At 41.8% G+C, this 19,197-nt stretch overlaps 1 protein-coding gene across 5 annotated transcripts in view; it reads right to left on the reverse strand.

Annotated features, from left to right (window-relative positions):
• Window positions 1-330: 330 nt before the first annotated feature.
• GOLGB1 (golgin B1) overlaps window positions 331-19,197 on the reverse strand; it is a 67,539-nt gene continuing 48,672 nt past the window's right edge. For 4 of the 5 annotated variants that reach the window (XM_082771258.1, XM_082771257.1, XM_082771255.1 and 1 more), the window contains 8 exons: window positions 18,524-18,702; window positions 16,776-16,941; window positions 15,529-15,660; window positions 13,800-13,958; window positions 13,576-13,670; window positions 12,783-12,917; window positions 3,248-3,353; window positions 331-1,995 (listed from right to left, as the gene is read on the reverse strand). In XM_082771258.1, the coding sequence (XP_082627384.1) occupies window positions 1,861-1,995; window positions 3,248-3,353; window positions 12,783-12,917; window positions 13,576-13,670; window positions 13,800-13,958; window positions 15,529-15,660; window positions 16,776-16,941; window positions 18,524-18,702 (1,107 nt within the window). In that variant the 3' untranslated portion in view covers window positions 331-1,860. Of the gene's footprint in view, window positions 1,996-3,247; window positions 3,354-12,782; window positions 12,918-13,575; window positions 13,671-13,799; window positions 13,959-15,528; window positions 15,661-16,775; window positions 16,942-18,523; window positions 18,703-19,197 lie in introns of those variants that run through there. The other variant, XR_014318434.1, reaches the window with a different exon arrangement.

Raw genomic sequence — 19,197 nt, forward strand, 5'->3', positions numbered from 1 at the left:
TTTCACTTGTAATTCTTGCTCCTATTAAATGCACCACGACCATCATATACACATACATATCATATACAGTCTTACAATACCCTATTTACCGTATTACTAACTTTTGTTCTAATGGTAGTTAGATTATAGTAGTGAATATTAACAAATGTACCTGTCTTTGGCTACAAAGCTGAAAAAGAACAGTATGTTCTAACTAGTCCCACCTAAGTTAGTGGCATATTTCCATCTTGCTGATGCTAATGCCCCTGACTTTCTTGGGGGTTGTACAACTCTTAACAGGGTGCAGAGCTCAGTTAAATTTACGTAAGTATAAACAGAAGTAAGCCCAAGCAGATCTTCAGATTTATTGGAATTGCTTTCAAAACTAAATGCCTCTTTCCTTCTTTGGTCATTACAGATAAAGTGGAAAAAGGATGGTAAGTGAGATAGCAGAAAAGGTCATCTCCATGGATGTTCAAATAATATGAAGAAACATATGTTCTGTAAATAACACACAAGCAAGTGTACAAAAAAAGTGACATACAGTTCCATGGTGGTCCTGTAAAAGGCATTCTATAGCAGCACTACACCCTCAAGAGACCTCTGACATTTACATGACAACGTTACACAACTTCCATCTGAAAAATAATCTTTATTATATACAGGAGCACATGCCCTGGGAAGCTATAGGCAAAGTATTTGGTCGCAGAATTTTATGTAGTTGAGGAAATTCACACAAATCATCAAGGATAGTGCAAAAATGGCTATTTTGTGCCAGTGTTCTGCCAGAGATCTAATTATTTGAGCTACAATGATGAATTCAATCCATCCTCAAACAGAGTTTATTCAGTGACTAGAGACTCTTAGGTTACCAGCAATATCAAAAGAACTCTCTACTTCCCATGTGAAAAAATGCAAACATGAATAGTCCAGCAAAAGGCAGATACAATCCTTCTGGCAAGTACTCTGAACAGAGCGATGGCTTAGTCTTTGAAAAGAAACTGAACTAGCACTATCTTTGCATTCAACATTCTCCCTTTGGAAGAGGGCACTGTCTCAACTCCAGGACATTTTCAGGAGTTCTTTAGAAAAGCACAGCTTTTCGTGTATCCTATTTAATCAAGTCCATTTACATCAGTTTGCTTTAGTCAAACAAGTCCAATGATCACAATTAGCATTCTACACGCTTTTCTTAAAGCAACGATGCCAAAGACCTCAGAACTCTTCCATTCCCAAGCACATAGGGAACAGTTATAGTTAAGTTCTTCTGCATTTGATTTGGACCCACATACCACATTATGGAACCCTTCAACACAGCCTCTACAGGTTTAATCTTGTGACAAGGGTACAGTGGAGCAGAATGCAAGAGTATGGCTGCTCTCTTTTCAAGAAGTATGCAAGCACTTTCCCTCTTCAGTAAGAGGTACACTAATGCTATAAGCAGCAAGGTTATTAACTTGGAGCTAAACCGTTTCTTCCTCCTATTCCTTTTCAATAATTACATCTCTGACATTATTTTACAAGCCTGTCAGAGCAGACATACAACTGTTTTTAAACTAAGTGCTCAGTAGGTCCAAACATACTAATTTTGTCCCTGTTTCAATAGGCAATACAACTGAGCAGGAAGCATGATTTTGAAATAAAAAATTTCATATTCCTGAAAGTGTCCACAACCTCCTTAGGATATGCATTTCAAATAGCTGCATATTCAGACAGCAAGCAACTTGTGTTCAAGTTGCTGGGTGGTGCTGCCCCTTAATGGCTGATTTGGAAAGGGAAGGCTTCTGGGAGGTGTGCTGGTTACAGCTACCTGGTGGATAGGGAGTACAGGCTCAGGAATTACACAAAGGACCGTGGCTCAAGAAAAGGCTGTTGTTCTGTTCATAGGTGGCCTGTAAAGCACAGGAAGAGCAGGGCATGGAGAGCAAGCAGATACATGGCCACTAGCAGAGGCAAGTGGGTCCGGGAACGGAAAAGAGAGCGTAACAAGCGTCGTAGTCCAACAATATTCCGAGTCTGGAAGAGAAAAAGAGAGACCAATCAGTATTAGGAATGGCTAAATCCCTAGCTACCTTCACCAAAAGTTCTCCATACCACAAAGATAAGATTGTTTAATCTAAATAAGCACAAATTTTCCTAAACCCATTTCAATGTCAGATTCGACCTCTAGAGCCAATCCTCAGTGAAATACTCCCCTTTCCTATTTTCAGGTTTACCCAGAAAACCTGCTCTCTTCAGATTTCTCATGAACTATCTCTCTCTAATTTCAAACAAGAAAGGACAACAGAATGCAGAATGTTTCCCCCTAACATTTTCTCTCTACAAATTTCTAGCCCTTCCCAGTGAAATACAAACAAATTGATCAATGGTACTTCTCTGCTAGAGACTCAAACTATTAGGAATCCTGATTCACCCATCCTCTGGGCTAAAAGAAGAGAATGGTTATTTATTTGATGAGATCTTTCATCCTTGCAGCTGACTTTGCATCCTGTTGAATGCGCCACCCTATGGCGATCTTATACTACAGAGGCCTTCAAGGAATCCTCAGACAATGTAACATCTGCTGGCAACTTTCCATAACAAAGAGAAAACTGTCTATTCTAGTGACAAACCTCCAGCATTAGTAAAGGGTTCCATCCAGTTGTGGGTCTTGCCCTACTTCCAGCGTTGCTGCTCTTGGGAGCACCAACCCCAAATGCTGAAGAGATAAGAGGCCAAGCTCTTCAGCAGGGCTTATTCCTTAGCAAAACTGAACAAGTGGCTGTCAGACTCTTATTCAGTACAGTGAAAAAGCATCTCTCCACTTTGGATCCCAGCCTGACACAGGCTGAAAGATAGTGACTGAGGGAAAACTGAGATGGTTGCTAAATAAAAGGTCAGGCTCTCCAGACATTGCAGATGCTGGGCCAGTAACATGTATACTTTGTATGTAAGATGTTTGCACAGACTTTGCCTGTTGCTCACCACTGGGGCCTTGACTATGCCACAAGGAACCTGGGACCAGATTCTGGGCACAAACAATGCTGTTCTACATTTCAGTGGCTTCTGAAATTTACTCTGTTTCTGCAGATTGTAGCAGAGAAACAATTAGTATGAGGCTTTTGGCATGGAAAGCAGAGCAAGCCAAGAGCAGAAACCTACCAGACCTTTACAGACCTAAATATGCCTACAGAAGGATTTAGCTGCTATTGATTCACAGTTTTCAGTTCACCTTTTCTTACATCAGCCAAGATTCACATTATTGACAGCTGTGAATGAAAATTCTTACTTTGCTGAAACTATTATCCATGGAATCAATCAGCAAGGAATGCTCATGACCTGGAGTCATATCAATGCTACCGCTTAAGGAAGATGTCCACTCACTTGACTGCAACCTGCCACAGAAACAAACAAACAAATGTTAAATCAACGAGTACAAGGATTGGGTGATGCAAGTAGCAGCAATCCTCTTTTATTTCATTAAATATGGTTTCAAAATTAAATTATTGCCTGATTTTCTGTAGGCTAGTGAAAATGTAACAGAGTTGGTATATTGCATTATTGTATCCATAATTGTTACACTTGCTCAGTGTAGCCTCTTTCTGTGTCCAAAGTCAGAGAAAAATGGAAAATTTCCATGTTGCATGATGCACAGATTACCATTCCTCACCAGTAGAGGGAAGTTCAGTTGTTGGCAGTGAAGTCCTTTCTCTCCTAATTTATGTCCTACAAATTCCGAACTCTTGATTTCTTTTTGGTGCTGCTTTTTCTCTTCGGGAATTTCAATCTCTAACTTAACTGAGGTGTCTGTGTTCTGCATGGGGGCTTTCAAGTGAAATTTAATAGCATGTGATTTGAAAGAAGACAGGGCATATGATTTAATTATCTTAAATTCCATTAAAATATTTTGGAAGCCAGCTTAGATCCCAACAATGCTGGTTCTTGCTAACTATTTCCCAGTAACAGATCTTCAAGACTGGTAAAATACTATTAAAGGATGAAATGCACAAGCAGCACCATCAAATCTTTGGGTTAGTGTTAGTGAAGTGAAATCAGTTGTAGGAGGTTTTCATAGATTTCAATGCTAGAAATAGCAAAGGTTATCTGAGTTGTGGAACAACCAGGAAAATTAATCCAGAATTCTTCTATCTAGACCATTATTTTTTGTCAGAATCAGCATTTGTGTCAGAAAGAAAGCCAATGTTTTGTTGTAAAAGATTCCAACAGTGAGATTTAAATAAACCTCTAGGAGATGCATGCAGCTCAAGTATCACAGAATCACAAAATCACAGAATCGTCTAGGTTGGAAGAGACCTCAAGATCATCGAGTCCAACCTCTGACCTAACACTAACAAGTCCTCCACTAAACCATATTGCCAAGTTCAACATCTAAGCATTTTTTAAACACCTCCAGGGATGGTGACTCCACCACCTCCCTGGGCAGCCCATTCCAATGCCTCACAACCCTCTCAGTAAAGAAGTTCTTCCTAATATCCAATCTAAAACACTACCTACAAACAAGTTAAGTGACAAAAAATACTTTTATAGTCAATGACAAGAAACAGGCATGTGACTCACACTGCCTAATCCTAACATCTAGTGTATGTCAGACTCCTTTTCTCTACTGACTGTAATGGTACCTGTCAAGTAACCGGAGATAAAGTGGGCATCAACGGCAAGGTTTTGGTAACAGGGAGCTGCAGAGGGAGACTGTGTGGTAGGAAGCCATGAATTGCCCTGTGCCATTGACAGATGTTTTCATCTGGCTTGGCAATGGCTGATGACACCTCACTGCATGCCAAAACATCAGAAGAACATATTGTGTGTTTGCTTATTTAAAGAAAGGGTGGTAGCTCATAGGGGCAGGAGGAGGACATGTGGACACAGAAGAAGATACAGGAGGTGGTATGTGGAAAGGAACATTCTGGGTGACACAGACGGAGATTCACTCTTGTAAGGAGACACTCTATGCTGGAGAAGGTATGTCTAGGACTGTGGCTCAAAGACAGGAACATGCTGGAGTAGCTACATCCCCAAAGGGACAGTGGCCTATGGAGGAAGCTACACTGGAGCAGGTACTCCCCTAAATAGCCTGCAGCCATGGTGGGAGCAGTAATGGGGGTAACCTGACTGTAATAACAAAAGGTCTGACAACTTGAGAGCCAAGCCCAAGAACTTGTCTCTTGGCCTAATTAAATGAGCCTGGGAACCAACATCCTTGAAGTGTGGCTGAATAACTCATAATGGGGAAGCATCCTGAGATACCACTCCGTTGATCAGTACAAAACAAGAAAAGGAAAACAACTTATCATCTGAGAAAGTGCGAATTGATGTGAGAAATAAGCTTTAGTTTAAAGCAAAATAACAGAAACAAGAAATTTTATTTATTGACTCTCTCAGGAAGAAGACCACTACTAACAGCACCTGTTGATTGCATAACCATGCTGTCCTACTCCTTTTTATGTCTTAATAGTATAAAATGGGCTTGATTTTCACCCAAGACAGTTTTTCTCTTTGAGAAACTTCTCTTTGTTTCCTTTGTTCCCTTTTCCCTCCTTAAACAGGTTGAAGCTTTGCTGGAACTTTAGGTTAACTTTGTGACTTGACCAGGTATACTCCTAAACCCCCTAATACTCCTCAAGTGGTGACACTTCAACTTTGAAGTGTGACTCTGTTACTTTATTCCCTTTCTGGGCCCCTTAGGGTTGTCTGTATTTTGGGAAATTGTTTCGTTTTTGACCTGTTTGGTAGTCAGTCTTGAGAATTGTTTTATTGATATTACCACCAGCCCCTTCCTTTGTTCCCTTTTAGGATCTGCTTGATGCATTCAGTACTGGTAATTATATGAATATGTATGTATATAATCTGTCATAAGTCTAGAATTGATAAGGGTAACCTATTGTAAGTCTGTTTGCTGTCAAAGTATTGATAAGTTTGTCATAAGTATTTTCACTGTCACAGTAATACTGATAACTTTGTAAAACCTATAATTACTCCCAAATCATATCTGCTGTTACATTACTGATTTTCTTACCTCAAATTGCATTTCTACTACTCCTAAGTGATATTACTATTAATTGGTACTACATCCTTGACACTTGTTGCATATATGTATATCTATGCATGCTTGCTTCCTGGTAATATCTGTAATAGCTTGGTATCTATCTTTCATCTTAGAATCATAGAATCTCCTCAGCTGGAAGGGACCCATGAGGACCATCGAGTCCAAATCCTGACTCCACACAAGGCAACCTAACAGTTAAACCATACACCTTAAGAACATTGTCCAAACACTTCTTGAACACCAACAGTGTATCTTCAGTACAGAAGGGAAGGTCCAACTAGAGAAGGACGTATTTATTTTTTCCCCCAAAGTGACATCAATCAGTTTTGTCAGAAATACAATTCCATACGTATTTGCCTGATTAATCATAGCATTCTTGATAGTGGTGATTCACGTTGATTAGTAATAAATAGAAATCCTTAGTGAATAAAGCCTGTGTGTCCTTGTGTATCATAGAATCCTACAAACTCACTGTTACGATCATTATGATCATTGGGTCGGGCAGTTTCCTTCTCCTTTTGGATCACGACAGGTCAGTAAAGGAACCCGCAGCAGAGCAGAGGAAATAAGTAAGAAGCAAGGAGCTGCAGAAAGAAATCATTGCATACTGACTCCATCCTCTTGTGCTGCCTTTTGCCTCACTGAAGGGAATGAGTATAATGTAAGGTGCAAACAGGAGTGAGGACTAGGAAAGGGGGAGAAGTGTCTACACTGAAATTGAGCTGAGGGTAGGGAGAAGTGTTTACCCTGTATTAGTTGCTTCTCAACACCCAAAGTTTATGTTCATTGGCAATAAATTTAAATTCAGTGAAATTCCTCAAGTTTGTTTTGCCCAAGACAGATAGGTGCTTACTGAAGAGACAAAACCCTTGGAAATATTGGGTCTTGCCCTCTGTGTTAGGGAATGGATTGATTTGGAAAAGTTAAGGACCAGACCAGTAAAGAGTACCTTGTGGCTGGGGTCTACTACAAGCCAACTGATCAAGAGGAGCCTGTTGATGAGGACTTCTTGCTTTACCTACAAGAAGCATCATGCTCACACACTCTCATCCTGATGGGGGACTTCAACCACTCAGATGTCTGCTGGAAAAGCTACACAGCAGGCTGTAAGTAATCCAGGAGATTCCTAGAGTGCATTGAGCATAACTTTCTGGTTGATGTATTAGACAAATCAACCAGAAGACAAGCGTTACTGGACCTGGTGCTCACCAATGCAGATGAACTCATTAAAAAGGTTAACATTGGTGGCAGTCTGGGCTGCAGTGACCATGCCCTGGTTGAGTTTGTGATCTTGAGGAATACGGGCCCGGAGAAGAGCAAAGTCAGAACCCTGAATCTCTGAAGAGCAAACTTTGAGCTATTTAAAGATCTAGTGGATGAGATCCCCTGGAACACTGTCCTTAGGGACAAAAGAGCTGAACAGAGCCGGCAACTCTTTAAGGATGTTTTTATCAGAGTACAAGAACTCTCCATCCCCCTGTATGTATAAAAGACCATGCAGCGAGGCACGAACAGTCCAGGAGGTTCCTGCAGCGCACTGATGGTACCTTTTTGATGCAGGTGGTCGAGGAGCCAACGAGGAGAGGTGCGCTGGTGAATACTGTGCTTACAAACAGAGAAGGGCTTGTTGGAGATGTGAAGGCTGGGGGCACTCTTGGCTACAGTGACCATGAGATAGCAGAGTTCAGGGTCTTGCAAGAAGGAAGCTGGGCAAGAAATAGTATTACAACCCTGGACTTCAGGAGAGCTAACTTTGGCTTCTTTAGGGACCTACTTGGAGGAATCCAAGTCCAATCCAAGGAATGAGTCAGAAGGTCCAAGAGAGCTGGTGAGTATTCAAGCATCACTTTCTCTAAGCTCAAGAACTATATATTCCTATGAGCAAAAAGGCAAGTAAAGGGGGCAGGAGACCTGCTTGGATGAGCAAGGAACTCCTGGAAGGACTCAAATGGAAGAAGGAAATACACAGGATGTAGAAAATGGGACAGGCCATTTGGGAAGAATATAGGGACACTGTCAGAGGATTCAGGGATGCAACAAGGAAGGCCAAGGTCCGTTTGGAGTTAAATCTGGCAAGGGGTGCCAAGGACAAGAAGAGCTTTTTCAAATATATTAATAGCAGAAGGAAGACTAAGAAAAATGTGAGCCTGCTGCTTAATGAGGTGGATGCCCTGGTGACAAAAGATACAGAGAAGGCAGAATTACTGAATGCCTTCGTTGCTGAATGTCTTCACTTCTAAGACCAGCCCTCAGGAATCTCTGGTCCTAGAGACAAGGGAGGAAGTCTGGAGAAATTAGGACTTTCCCTTGGTCAAAGAGGATCAGGTCAGAGATCTCTAAGACAGACTTGACACCTACAAATCCAGGAGCACAGATAGGATGCATCCATGAGTGGTGAGGGAGCTGGCGGATGTTATTACTAGCCCACTGTCCATCATCTTTGAAAAGTCATGAAGAACAGGAGAGGTGCCTGAGGACTGGAAGAAAGCCCATGTGACACCAGTCTTCAAAAATGGCAAGAAACTACAGGCCAGTCAGCCTCACCTCCATCCCTGGAAAAGTGGTGGAATTACTCATCCTGGAGGTCATCTCCAAGCACATGGAGGAGAAGGTGATCAAGAGTAGTCAGCATGGGTTCACTAAGGGGAAATCATGCTTGACCAACTGTCCTGGTTTCAGTTAGAACAGAATTAATTTTCTTCCTAGTAGCTGGTGGAATGCTGTGTTTTGGCTTAGGATAAGAGTGCTGATAACACCCCGATGTTTTAATTGTTGCAGAGCAGTGCTTATACCAAGCCAAGGACATCTCAGCCTTTCGCTCTGTCCTGCCAACAGGCAGGCTGGGGGTGCAGTAAGAGCTGGGAGGGGACAGATCCAGGACAGGTGACCCAAACTAGCCAAAGGGGTATTCCATACCATCTGACGTCATGCTAAATAATATATAGGGGTGGCTAGCCAGGGGAAGGGGGCTGGACTGCTCGGTTAGGCTGGGCATCGGTCAGCGGGTGGTGAGCAATTGCATTGTGCATCACTTGTTTGTACATATTATTTTCCTATTATCACCATTGTATTATTATTATTATTATTGTTATTATTATTTTGTTATTATTATTTTTCTGTCTTATTAAACTGTCTTTATCTCAACTCACGGGCTTCACTTTCCATTTCTCTCCCCCATCCCAGAGAGGGAGGGGGGAGGGTGAGCGAACGGCTGCGTGGTATTTAGCTGCCAGCCGGGTTAAACCACGACAGTCTTTTTGGCGCCCAACATGGGGCCTGAAAGGTTGAGATAACGGCAGATCTGACCAGAGTGTTTTAAACTATAATTGGTGTAAGTATTAGACCTGCTTAATAGTCACTTGTCATAATGCTGATTGCTTTAATCTCAACTCTGCTGCGCCTGTTTTCCAAATTGAGTATTATAGTACATTATTTTCCGTATTTGCTCTCTGTCATGTTGTTTATCCTCTCCGGGCCCTGGTTTCAGATCATTATGGTACTGAGTGTTGTAGCAATGGCTTATGAGACGATGAGATATCTGGTCATGACTCTAACTTGGTATTTGTACTCAGTAACATCATCGACTCTGTATTTTGGAAACTGTATCTTGGAAACTATTAGCAATTATACCTATTGCTTTTTTCCATTAGGGAGTCAATCTGTGGAGGGGAAAGGGGAAGATATTTTTTCTTACTTGATTACTCTCCCTTTCTCCTTCACCACCCCTGTATCCTCCTGGATCACTCTGCCTTCCTCCTTCACCACCCTCTTACCCTCCGAGCTTGCTACAATAGTTCTCCAAGATATTGAATATCCTTGGGATACTCAGACCAGCATAGCCTTGTTGTTAATTAATTCTGTTCTAACTGAAACCAGGACACCAACCTGATAGCCTTCTATGCTGGAAAGACTAGCTGGGTGGATGATGGCAGAGCAGTGGATGTCGTCTACTTTGACTTCAGTAAGTCTTTCAACACTGTCTCCCATAACATACTCATAGGCAAGCTCAGGAAGTGTGGGATGGATGAGTGAACAGTGAGGTGGATTGAGAACTGGCTGGATGGCAGAGCTCAGAGGGTTATGATCAGTGATGCTGAGTCTAGTTGGAGGCCTGTAGCTAGTGGTGTCCCCCAGGGGTCTGTATTGGGTCCAGTCCTGTTCAACTTATTCATCAATGACCTGGAGGATGGAATACAGTGCATCCTCGGCAAGTTTGTGGATGACACAAAACTGGGAGGAGTGGCTGATACACCAGAGGGCTGTGCTGCCACTCAGAAGGACCTGGACAGGCTGGAGAGTTCAGTGGTGAGGAATCTCATGAAGTTCAACAAAGGCAAATGCAGGTATACCAAGGGCAGAATAGCACCATGCACCAGCACAGGTTGGGAACTGACCTGCTAGAAAGCAGCCCTATGGAGAAGGACCTGGGAGTCCTGGTGGGCAGCAGGTTTACCATGAGCCAGCACTGTGTCCTTGTGGCCAAGAAGGCCAGTGGTATCCTGGGGTGTAATAGGAAGAGTGTTGCCAGCAGGTTGAGGGAGGTGATCCTGCCCCTCTTCTCAGCCCTAGTGAGGCCTCACTTGGAGTACTGTGCCCAGTTCTGGGCTCCCCAGTACAAGAGGGAGAGTTCCTGGAGCAAGTCCAGCAGAGGGCTGTGAAGATGATGAGGGGACTGGAGCACCTCTCATATGAGGAGAAGCTGAGAGAGAGAGCTGGGTCTGTTTAGCATGGAGAAGAGAAAACTGAGAGGGAATATTATCAATGTGTACAAATATCTGAAGGGAGGGTGACAAAAGGATAGGGCTGGACTCTTTTTAGTGGTACCCAGTGACAGGACAAAAGGCAACAGGCACAAACTGAAACATGGGAAGTTCTGGTTGAATATGAGAAAACATTCTTTACTGTAAGGGTGACAGAGCACTGGAACAGGTTGCCCAGAGTCTCCTTCTTTGGAGATATTCAAAACCCACCTGGATGAGATCCTGTGCAACATATGCGAGGTGACCCTGCTTGGCAGTGGGGTTGGACCAGAGGATCTCCAGAGATCCCTTCCAACTTCAACCATTCTGTGATTCTGTGTAAGAAGAGAGGCAGGAAGGACAGAAACTGGGATGACTATGCAAAGACCTGTGGGTCAAACTGAGGTGGAAGAAAGAAATGCAAAGGCAGTAGAAGCAGGGACATGTGTCCTGGAAGAGTACAGGGATGCTGTCCAGATGGGCAAGGATGGGGTAAGGGAAGCCAATGCACAGATGGAAATGAGCTTGGCAAGGGATGCAAGAAATAACAAGACGGGATTCTATAGGTACATAGGCCAGAAAAGAAAGGCCAAGGAGAATGTTCCCCCTCTGATAAGAAAAAAGATAACAAAAAAACACAACAAAAATAAACAAATAAACAAAAAAAAACAACCACTAACAACAAAAACCTGATAACAACAGGCATGGAGAAGGTTGAGGTACTCAACAACTTCTTTGCCTCAGTCTTCACCTCCAGCCAGGCTTCCCACATTAGATGTTAAGAGGAAATTCTTCACTCAGAGGGTGGTGAGGCACTGAAACAGGTTGCCCAAGAGAAGCTGTGGATGTCCCATCCCTGGAGGTGTTCAAGACCAGGCTGAACAAGGCGCAGGACAGCTTGATCTATGGGGTGGCATCCCAGTGCATGTCAAGGGGTTTGGAACTAGATGATCTTTAAGGTCCCTTCCAACCCAAACCTTTCTATGATTCTATGAAATACCTGAGAACTCCTTTTTTGTCTTCATCCAATTCTCATATCCAAATTATATTTTCCAATAGTTAATATAATTCATTAAGAAAACTGTCATTTCTAGTCAGAATTTGTCTTATGTGAGTCTTCACTCAGTTGTCTCATTCAATCTTTGTCTACAGTTGAAGGATAGACACGGCCTAGTCATTTCAATGTCCAACAGTGTAGAGAACAGTCATACTTGTTCTGAGAAGCACAAGCCATGGACAAAGGGGAATTGAGCATCTTGTTCTAGTTTATCTCTTATACAAACTTTGTGGTTGGAGGTCTGCAAGCTTGATGAGAGGTTGCTGAAGGAGGGAGTCTTGTGTTGGTGGGATGGCCCTGCTTTGGCAGCAGAGCAGAATCTTAAGGGCCACAGTCCAAGAGTGTAACCTTTTGCTTCATTATGTGTAACATTAATATTAAAGTTCACACCCCCGAATATGATAATGAGCTTAAAGAAGTACATGCTAACCATGTATGATTATAGTACTCAACACTTTACCCAAATCACGCTAAACGTCACCCCAAGAAAGGAAGAGATAATAGATAAGGTTAGGATATAAAAGAGTGTTAGGAGTTAGCGTACATGTATAGGAGAAGAAAAAAGAAAAAAGAGAAAAAAAAAAGAAAAAAAAAAAGAAAAGATGAAGTTAGAGTGAAGAGCTGGGCAGGGGAGAAGAAATTCTAAACGTAGAAGAGGATGTGACCTTTCTCCTCCACCAAGACAGGGACATCTTCTTGGTAAGCTCTGTGCCTTTACCCTTTGTTGAGGAATAAACAGGATAGAATTTTGCTGGTGCTATTATAATATATTAGCACTATTGCAGTAAGTGTATTTATCAATGGCAATGCCAAATCTGTTATACCTGTCACATTATTAAATACATTAAAAACATTGTTGAATGTCATGTTGAACACATGAATGTAATGAAGTGCAGAAATGAACAAAGAGCTATGATCACCATACTCTTACGGTAATACTGCTCATTTGGTCAAGCTCCCTCACCTCCTGATCTGATCCTGTGCTGCAGAGAGTGCTTCCTCTACAGCAATACGACGATCCCGTTCTTCCTCCAGTTGCTCCTCTAAATACCTCAGATCTTGCTTTGTGCTGCTGTGTAAATTTTCAGTTTCAGACAACCTGTCAGAAAATAACCAAGCACATGTGAAAAAATGGTCTAATTCACAGACTATTCTGTTTCTATTCAATAATGCAGTATGTGAACAGATTCCAACTCCCTTCCACTTACACAGAAAATGGGTATTTTTCATGAATATATTTAAATTATTTGGAAATAAAGAGTGAGAATACAGGTCTCTTAAAGATTCTGTGTCACATCTGGAAGGAGCTTCTTGGCTTTGTCATCCATGACCCCACCTTCTGCTAACTGTTTTGAAAGGGCACAATGAATCATGTGCTAAGTTTCAACTCCAGACATACTAGCAACAACAGTGAGACCAGGCTAACAACTCACAACATGGATACTAGGCCAAATTAATATACTTCGGCAGCTACTGAGGAACCAGCCCATCAAATCAAAGATGGTAGTTCGGCTGGTGATGGTGAACCAGAATTGCTACTGAACGTTGTCTCTTTACTGTTTGAAGTTCTATGCAAAGAAACAACTAAATATAGCTGTCAAGCATGTGACAGTACCTCCACTTCAACAAAGTCCTAGGGTGGAAATGAGCTGTTGAAAGCTCTGACAAATGTAACTCAACTGTGCTCTTTTCACCCTGAAGATCTCCATCAGGACTAACACTCTTCCTGGCCCCAAAGTTTCTTAGGTTTTCTTTACCTCAGCTGCAACTCCTGTAGTTCAGGTGTGTAACTCCCTCCAGGCTCATTCTTTTCTTGGGGTGCTCCAGGAGCTGCATCTGTTGTAAAAGACTCCTGAGAGATAGTATGAATATATAGCATAGGGCACTGAAAGATGATAGAAACTAGCTACAATGCTGCATGCTGAGTGGAGCCATCTGCAGTAAGTTTTGCACTCTCTTGCACCCAGAGGAAGACCCTTACCATGCTCTTGTCTGCAGACTGCAGCTCCTGGAGCTGCCTTTCAAGCACCAAGCAGCGGTTCAGAATCTCATTGTAGTGCTGGTGACTATCACTGATGTTTCGACTGCTACCACGCAGCTGGAGGGAGAGGGCATTTTTCTCTTCAAATACCTGAGAGAGCTGAGAAGAGAAGACAACTGTTGAGTAAAGAACTCAAATGTTTTTGTGAAAGTGAAATTTTCTGTGTAACTGAGGCTAATAATTCTAGTGGGAACATAGGTATTACCACATTGTACATTTCTAAGGTTCATACACCAGTGACAATCTCCAACAGTAGCTTGTGGCTAAAATTTCCAGCATACCTTTACTTTCTGCAACTTGGTGCAGCTTTGCCTGAAGACAGGCAAAAAAGTCATTGAGTACCTCGGCCGCCTTCTCTGTATGCTGGATAACTAGGTCTCCCATTTCCTTCTGGAGAGGGCCTGCAATTTCCCTAGTCATCATTTTATCACTGACAAATCTATGGAAACTTTATTGCTGCCTTTCTCACTCTTCCTCCTTCCCCTGCTTCCCTTCACTCCCTCTCCCCTTCCCCCCCTAACCCTTCATCTAGCTATCAGTTAGACAAATGAACTGCTACATAGGCCCAAAATTGGTTGGACTCAAAGGTAGTGGTCAATGGCTTGACAGACAGCAATGGACAGAATACTCCTCTGGCCTGCTTGAGGTACATATTGCTAAGTACTGACAGCAACATAAATTGACACAGTACAGCATCAGGAAATTTGCAGTCAATATTGAATTTGTGGGATTGTGGGAATTTGTGACATAACAAAGACTGAAACTTCAATCTAGAGGGACCTTGTACCAACAGAAATCTTTAGTCCAATAAAGGGAAGTGCAAACTTCTGCACCTGAGGCAAAACCCATGCATCAATACAGGATAGGAAGAGCCTGTCAAGGCAACAGCTCTGCTGTGAAAGACAAGGGAATTACAGCAGCTGCCCAGCTGAATACAAGCCAAGAGGACACTCTCACTACGGACCAGGAAAATTGTATCCTGGGTTACATTAGGAGAAGTAAGGCCAGCAGACTGAGGAATGCTACTACCTGATCTGTTTGGTAACAGTAAGACTGCACCTGGAATATGGTTATTAGTGTTGGGTCCTTGTTTCAAAATGGACAGAAAGTCCAGAAAAAGGCTACAGTGACAGTCAAAGGATTGAAGCATGTGATGCCTGTGAGAGCGGAGCTGCTCCATCCTGGTAAAAGGAGGCTAAAGGGTGATTTTACAGTCTTTTACAGTTACCTTAAAGGGAGTTGTAAAGCAGGCAGATCAAAACTCTTTTTGGTAGTGGCAAAAAATATAACAACAGACCATAGACTGTGGCTTAGAGAAGTCAAGCTGGACATTAAGAAAAAACATTTTCATTAAAATTGTAGAGCAGCATTGGACAAGGACCGAGAGAGGTTCTGGAATATCTGTTCTTGGTGGTTTTTACCACTTGGCTAGGGAAGGGCATGGATGACTTGATCTAATGTTCCTGACAGTGCTGCTTTGAGCACCAGAAGGGTGTACTAGATCATCTCCAGAGGTCTCTCCTAACTAATATTTCTGATTCTGTGTTTGCTTCAGTGAATGCCCACAAAACCAGAAAGATCTATTCTTGCTCTCTGAGCCTTATTCAAGCCTACCCTCTTCCTCACATTCCTCAGCCCAAACTCTGTGAATAGAAAATATTATTTGTACCTTACTGTTCAAATGCTGAATTCTGAGCTCTTTTTGGTGCAGTTCTTTCAGGCAGTCACTTAACTGGGCCTGGAGATGCTTTGTCTCTGTTTCTAGGCTTGAAAAGTCCCCTCTCAGAGCTTCTGGAGAAATCTGCCAGGGAAAGTACAATGAAAAACATTGTGCCAATCCATTCTCATATTAGTCCTCTTCAGTACTTCAAGGTTAAAGCCCTACATTATTCCTAGGCCTGGAACTTGATGGCAAATGGCAAATAAATAGAAATAACCCAAAAGCCATCTGAAAAGCTAAACAATTAGGAACGATCACTCTACGTGCACATAGGATGAGTCCTTCTCAAAAGCTGTCTCAGGGTTGTCTACAATACAGGAAGTAAAAAAATTATATGAAAGAGAACAGGAAAACAAGAAAAAACACAAAGCAATGACCTGATTACTCTCATTCAGCACAGACTAAAAGGTTAGCACTGAAAAAAAAAATATCACATGCACATTGTTTTAGCTTTTTCTTTGCGTATATGCATGTGTGTCAAAGGGATAGGCAAGGTTTCCTCCCTACTTCACTAACAGAAAAGCTTTTCACTGGACCGTTACAGACATTGTCAGGAGAGTGGTTTCCTTATTCATAATGTTAAGGTACTGCACATGCAGCAGGGAAGTCTCTTTCCCTAAACCAAGCAAAACAGTCAACTTATTCCACTCTTAGGACTGCCATATGAAGAAAAGAAGGCAGAAAGTGCAACATTCAATCCTCAACCTCTCTGGGCTTGAGTAAGGATTGTAGATTCCTGTCATAGTACAAACAACAATAAAAATTCTGTAAAAGACTTAAAAATTAGAATATGAAACTACAAAGGACTAAAACAGAAAATAAGATTTCAGACTCAAAAACAGTGCAAGAGGCAACTCTAAAATAGCCAGATCGAAAGACCTGAGAAGATCCAAACTGCTCAGAGGAACAAAGGTGCCTATGAAGCCCCATCTCTTTGACATAACCTTATATGCTCTTCCTATTATTCACTTTTCCTAATGTTTCAAGAAAGAGAGTAAAAGAGAGTTTTCTAAAAGTTTTCAACAATTCAAGTTACAACATTGGTATAGCCCTTGAAGGCCACGTAACTAAATACAATACTATAGTCTGGAAAACTTTTGACCTCCAAGATCTAAATATAAGCAACACATGCTACTTTGGCTGAATTTCAAACCTCACATTTCCATGCAGTACAGAATCTATATATTTCTACTTACCTTCTTTTGGTACTGCTCCTCTACAGTTTGAAACTTGGTAAGGGGCAGCCTCATTTCTTGCATGATCTTTTGTAAATGGCTCAGCTGCTTGTCTTTTTCTGCTATGACCATCAGGTACTGCTCTTTGATGCTGCAGATCTGCTTTTCCCAAGTAATTTTCTCTTGTCTGCAAAGCACCATGCAAAGGAAATTACCAGGAAATTACTAGTATTGCTTATGACATCCAGGCACCCAGCTTAGAATGAGACAAGAAGGATTATAACTATTTCCTACCACTATTACATGCCAGATAGGAAGTTTTATAATGAAGACAAACTGAAACAAAAACCACTGAAGTATAAGAACCTTAAAAGCAAGTGCTGAAGCGAGTCCAGAGAAGGGCAATGAAGCTGGTGAGTGGCCTGGAGAACAAGTCTTACAAGGAGTGGCTGAGGAAGCTGGGATTGTTCAGCCTGGAAAAGAGAAGGCTCAGGGGTGACCTTATCGCACTCTACAGGCACCTTGAAGGAGGCTGTAGCGAGGTGGGGGTTGGTCTATTCTCCCACATGCCTCGTGGCAGGACAAGGGGGAATGGGCTAAATTTGTACCAGGGGAGGTGTAGGTTAGATATTAGGAAGAACTTCTTTACTGAAAGAGTTGCTAGGCATTGGAATAGGTTGCCCAGGGAGGTGGTTGAGTCACCATCCCTGGATGTCTTTAAAAGACGTTTAGATGTAGAGCTTAGGGATATGGTTCAGTGGAGGACTGGTTAGTGTTAAGTCAGAGGTTGGACTCGGTGATCTTGGAGGTCTCTTCCAACCTTGATGATTCTGTGATTCCGTGATTAAGGAAGTGTTCTCCATTCGGCTCAATAGTGCAGATTGTTCAAGGCTCATAGTTTTCATATTCCAGGACTAGTATCACTTGTGTTGTAAAAGCTATCCAAGAAATAACCCTTTTCTTCTATCAGGTGATACATAAAATTTGTAAGCTGCTTCACACTTAATGAGATTTGTTTAGTTTGGAGGTCAGATTTGCAAGGAAGGGAAAATGAGCACTAAAAGCTGTTATATAACTTTGGACAAAGATAAGCCATACATCTTTCTACAAACTGCCCCTGCTTCTCCCCCTCCTTCCCCTTTCACTCCAGGTTCAGTCATTCTTGCAGTCATTCTTCAGGATCTCTGAAGTATCTGAAACATTTTTTTCCCCATTTTTAGCACAGAGCCTATTTGATTAATTTTAGTCCAACGAGAGACGACAACTTACTAGACTTAAATTATAGACATTTTCAAATACAAGACGTAAAGCAAGTGAAACAAAAGATTAGACAGTCATACAAAATGAGTATTTTCTATACAATGATATCAGAAAGATAATAAAGAGTGCTCATTCTATTATCAGCTTTGACCGGAGAGTGCTATAATTATATATAAATAAATTCCAATATAAGAAACAGCTTAAGTTTCCTCTGAAGCAGATGACATTGGCCACCACTGGAGGAAGGAAATAAAAATTAAAAGGCCATTAACTATTTCACACAGGCTCTTCCTTACAGTATGTCAGGTTGTAAATCTCCACCCTAGGCCTGAAGTAAAATGCTGAACAAGGGAAATGTGTGCCCACTCCTGAATAGGGCAGGTGATTTCGTGACAGTAGACACATGTAAGGCTGAGGAACTCAATGCTCTCTTTGCCTTCTGCCCACAATGGCATTTGGAAAGAAATGATACATTAACATCTCTGAGACAGTAAGAAGATAATTCTCACCTAAGCTGCTGGAGCTCCTGCTGGTAGAAAATACTTTCTTGCTCCAGCTGCTCTTGGAGATGGTGCTGTTTTTCTGCTTCTTGCTGATATTCCTGTACTTGTGCCTTTAAGCGAGAGTTTTCAGCTGATTCTATCCCAACTAGTATGTATTGCTGCTGCAGATTCTTCAGCTCTCTTACCTTTAATTAAAGGGAAATATCAGTGTGCATGACAACTGAGCAAGCAGCTATGTTTATTATTTCCAAGCGTTTAAGAACATTTGTCACTGTGGCATCTGGAGAAAAAGTCACATTCAAATGACAGATAAACTAGAAATTGACATCAGTGATAACAACAGGCTACTAAGAAATGCTCAGAAAAAAAAATAAAAATCAGAGAATTCTATTGTGAATAACAGCATAGTGAGTTTTGAGACCTTTCATGAAGATTTGACACACATCAACAAAAAGACCCTGGACTACGACATTAATTTACGTATACAGAGGAAACCATAAAGTGAGATAGAAGGAGCTGGTTAAGAAAAAATCCTGAAGATGGTACTTAGTATAAACTAGGGCACTGAGGAACTAAAATCCTTCCAACAGTCTACTCTGACTGGAATTAGAATAAGTTGTCATTACATTGCAACCAGTTTTTGAGGTTTAGATGACGTGACTGAGTCTGGAGACATACAT

The sequence above is a fragment of the Aythya marila genome (assembly GCF_965140915.1).
Source record: "Aythya marila genome assembly, chromosome: 1".
Classification (NCBI taxonomy): domain Eukaryota; kingdom Metazoa; phylum Chordata; class Aves; order Anseriformes; family Anatidae; genus Aythya; species Aythya marila.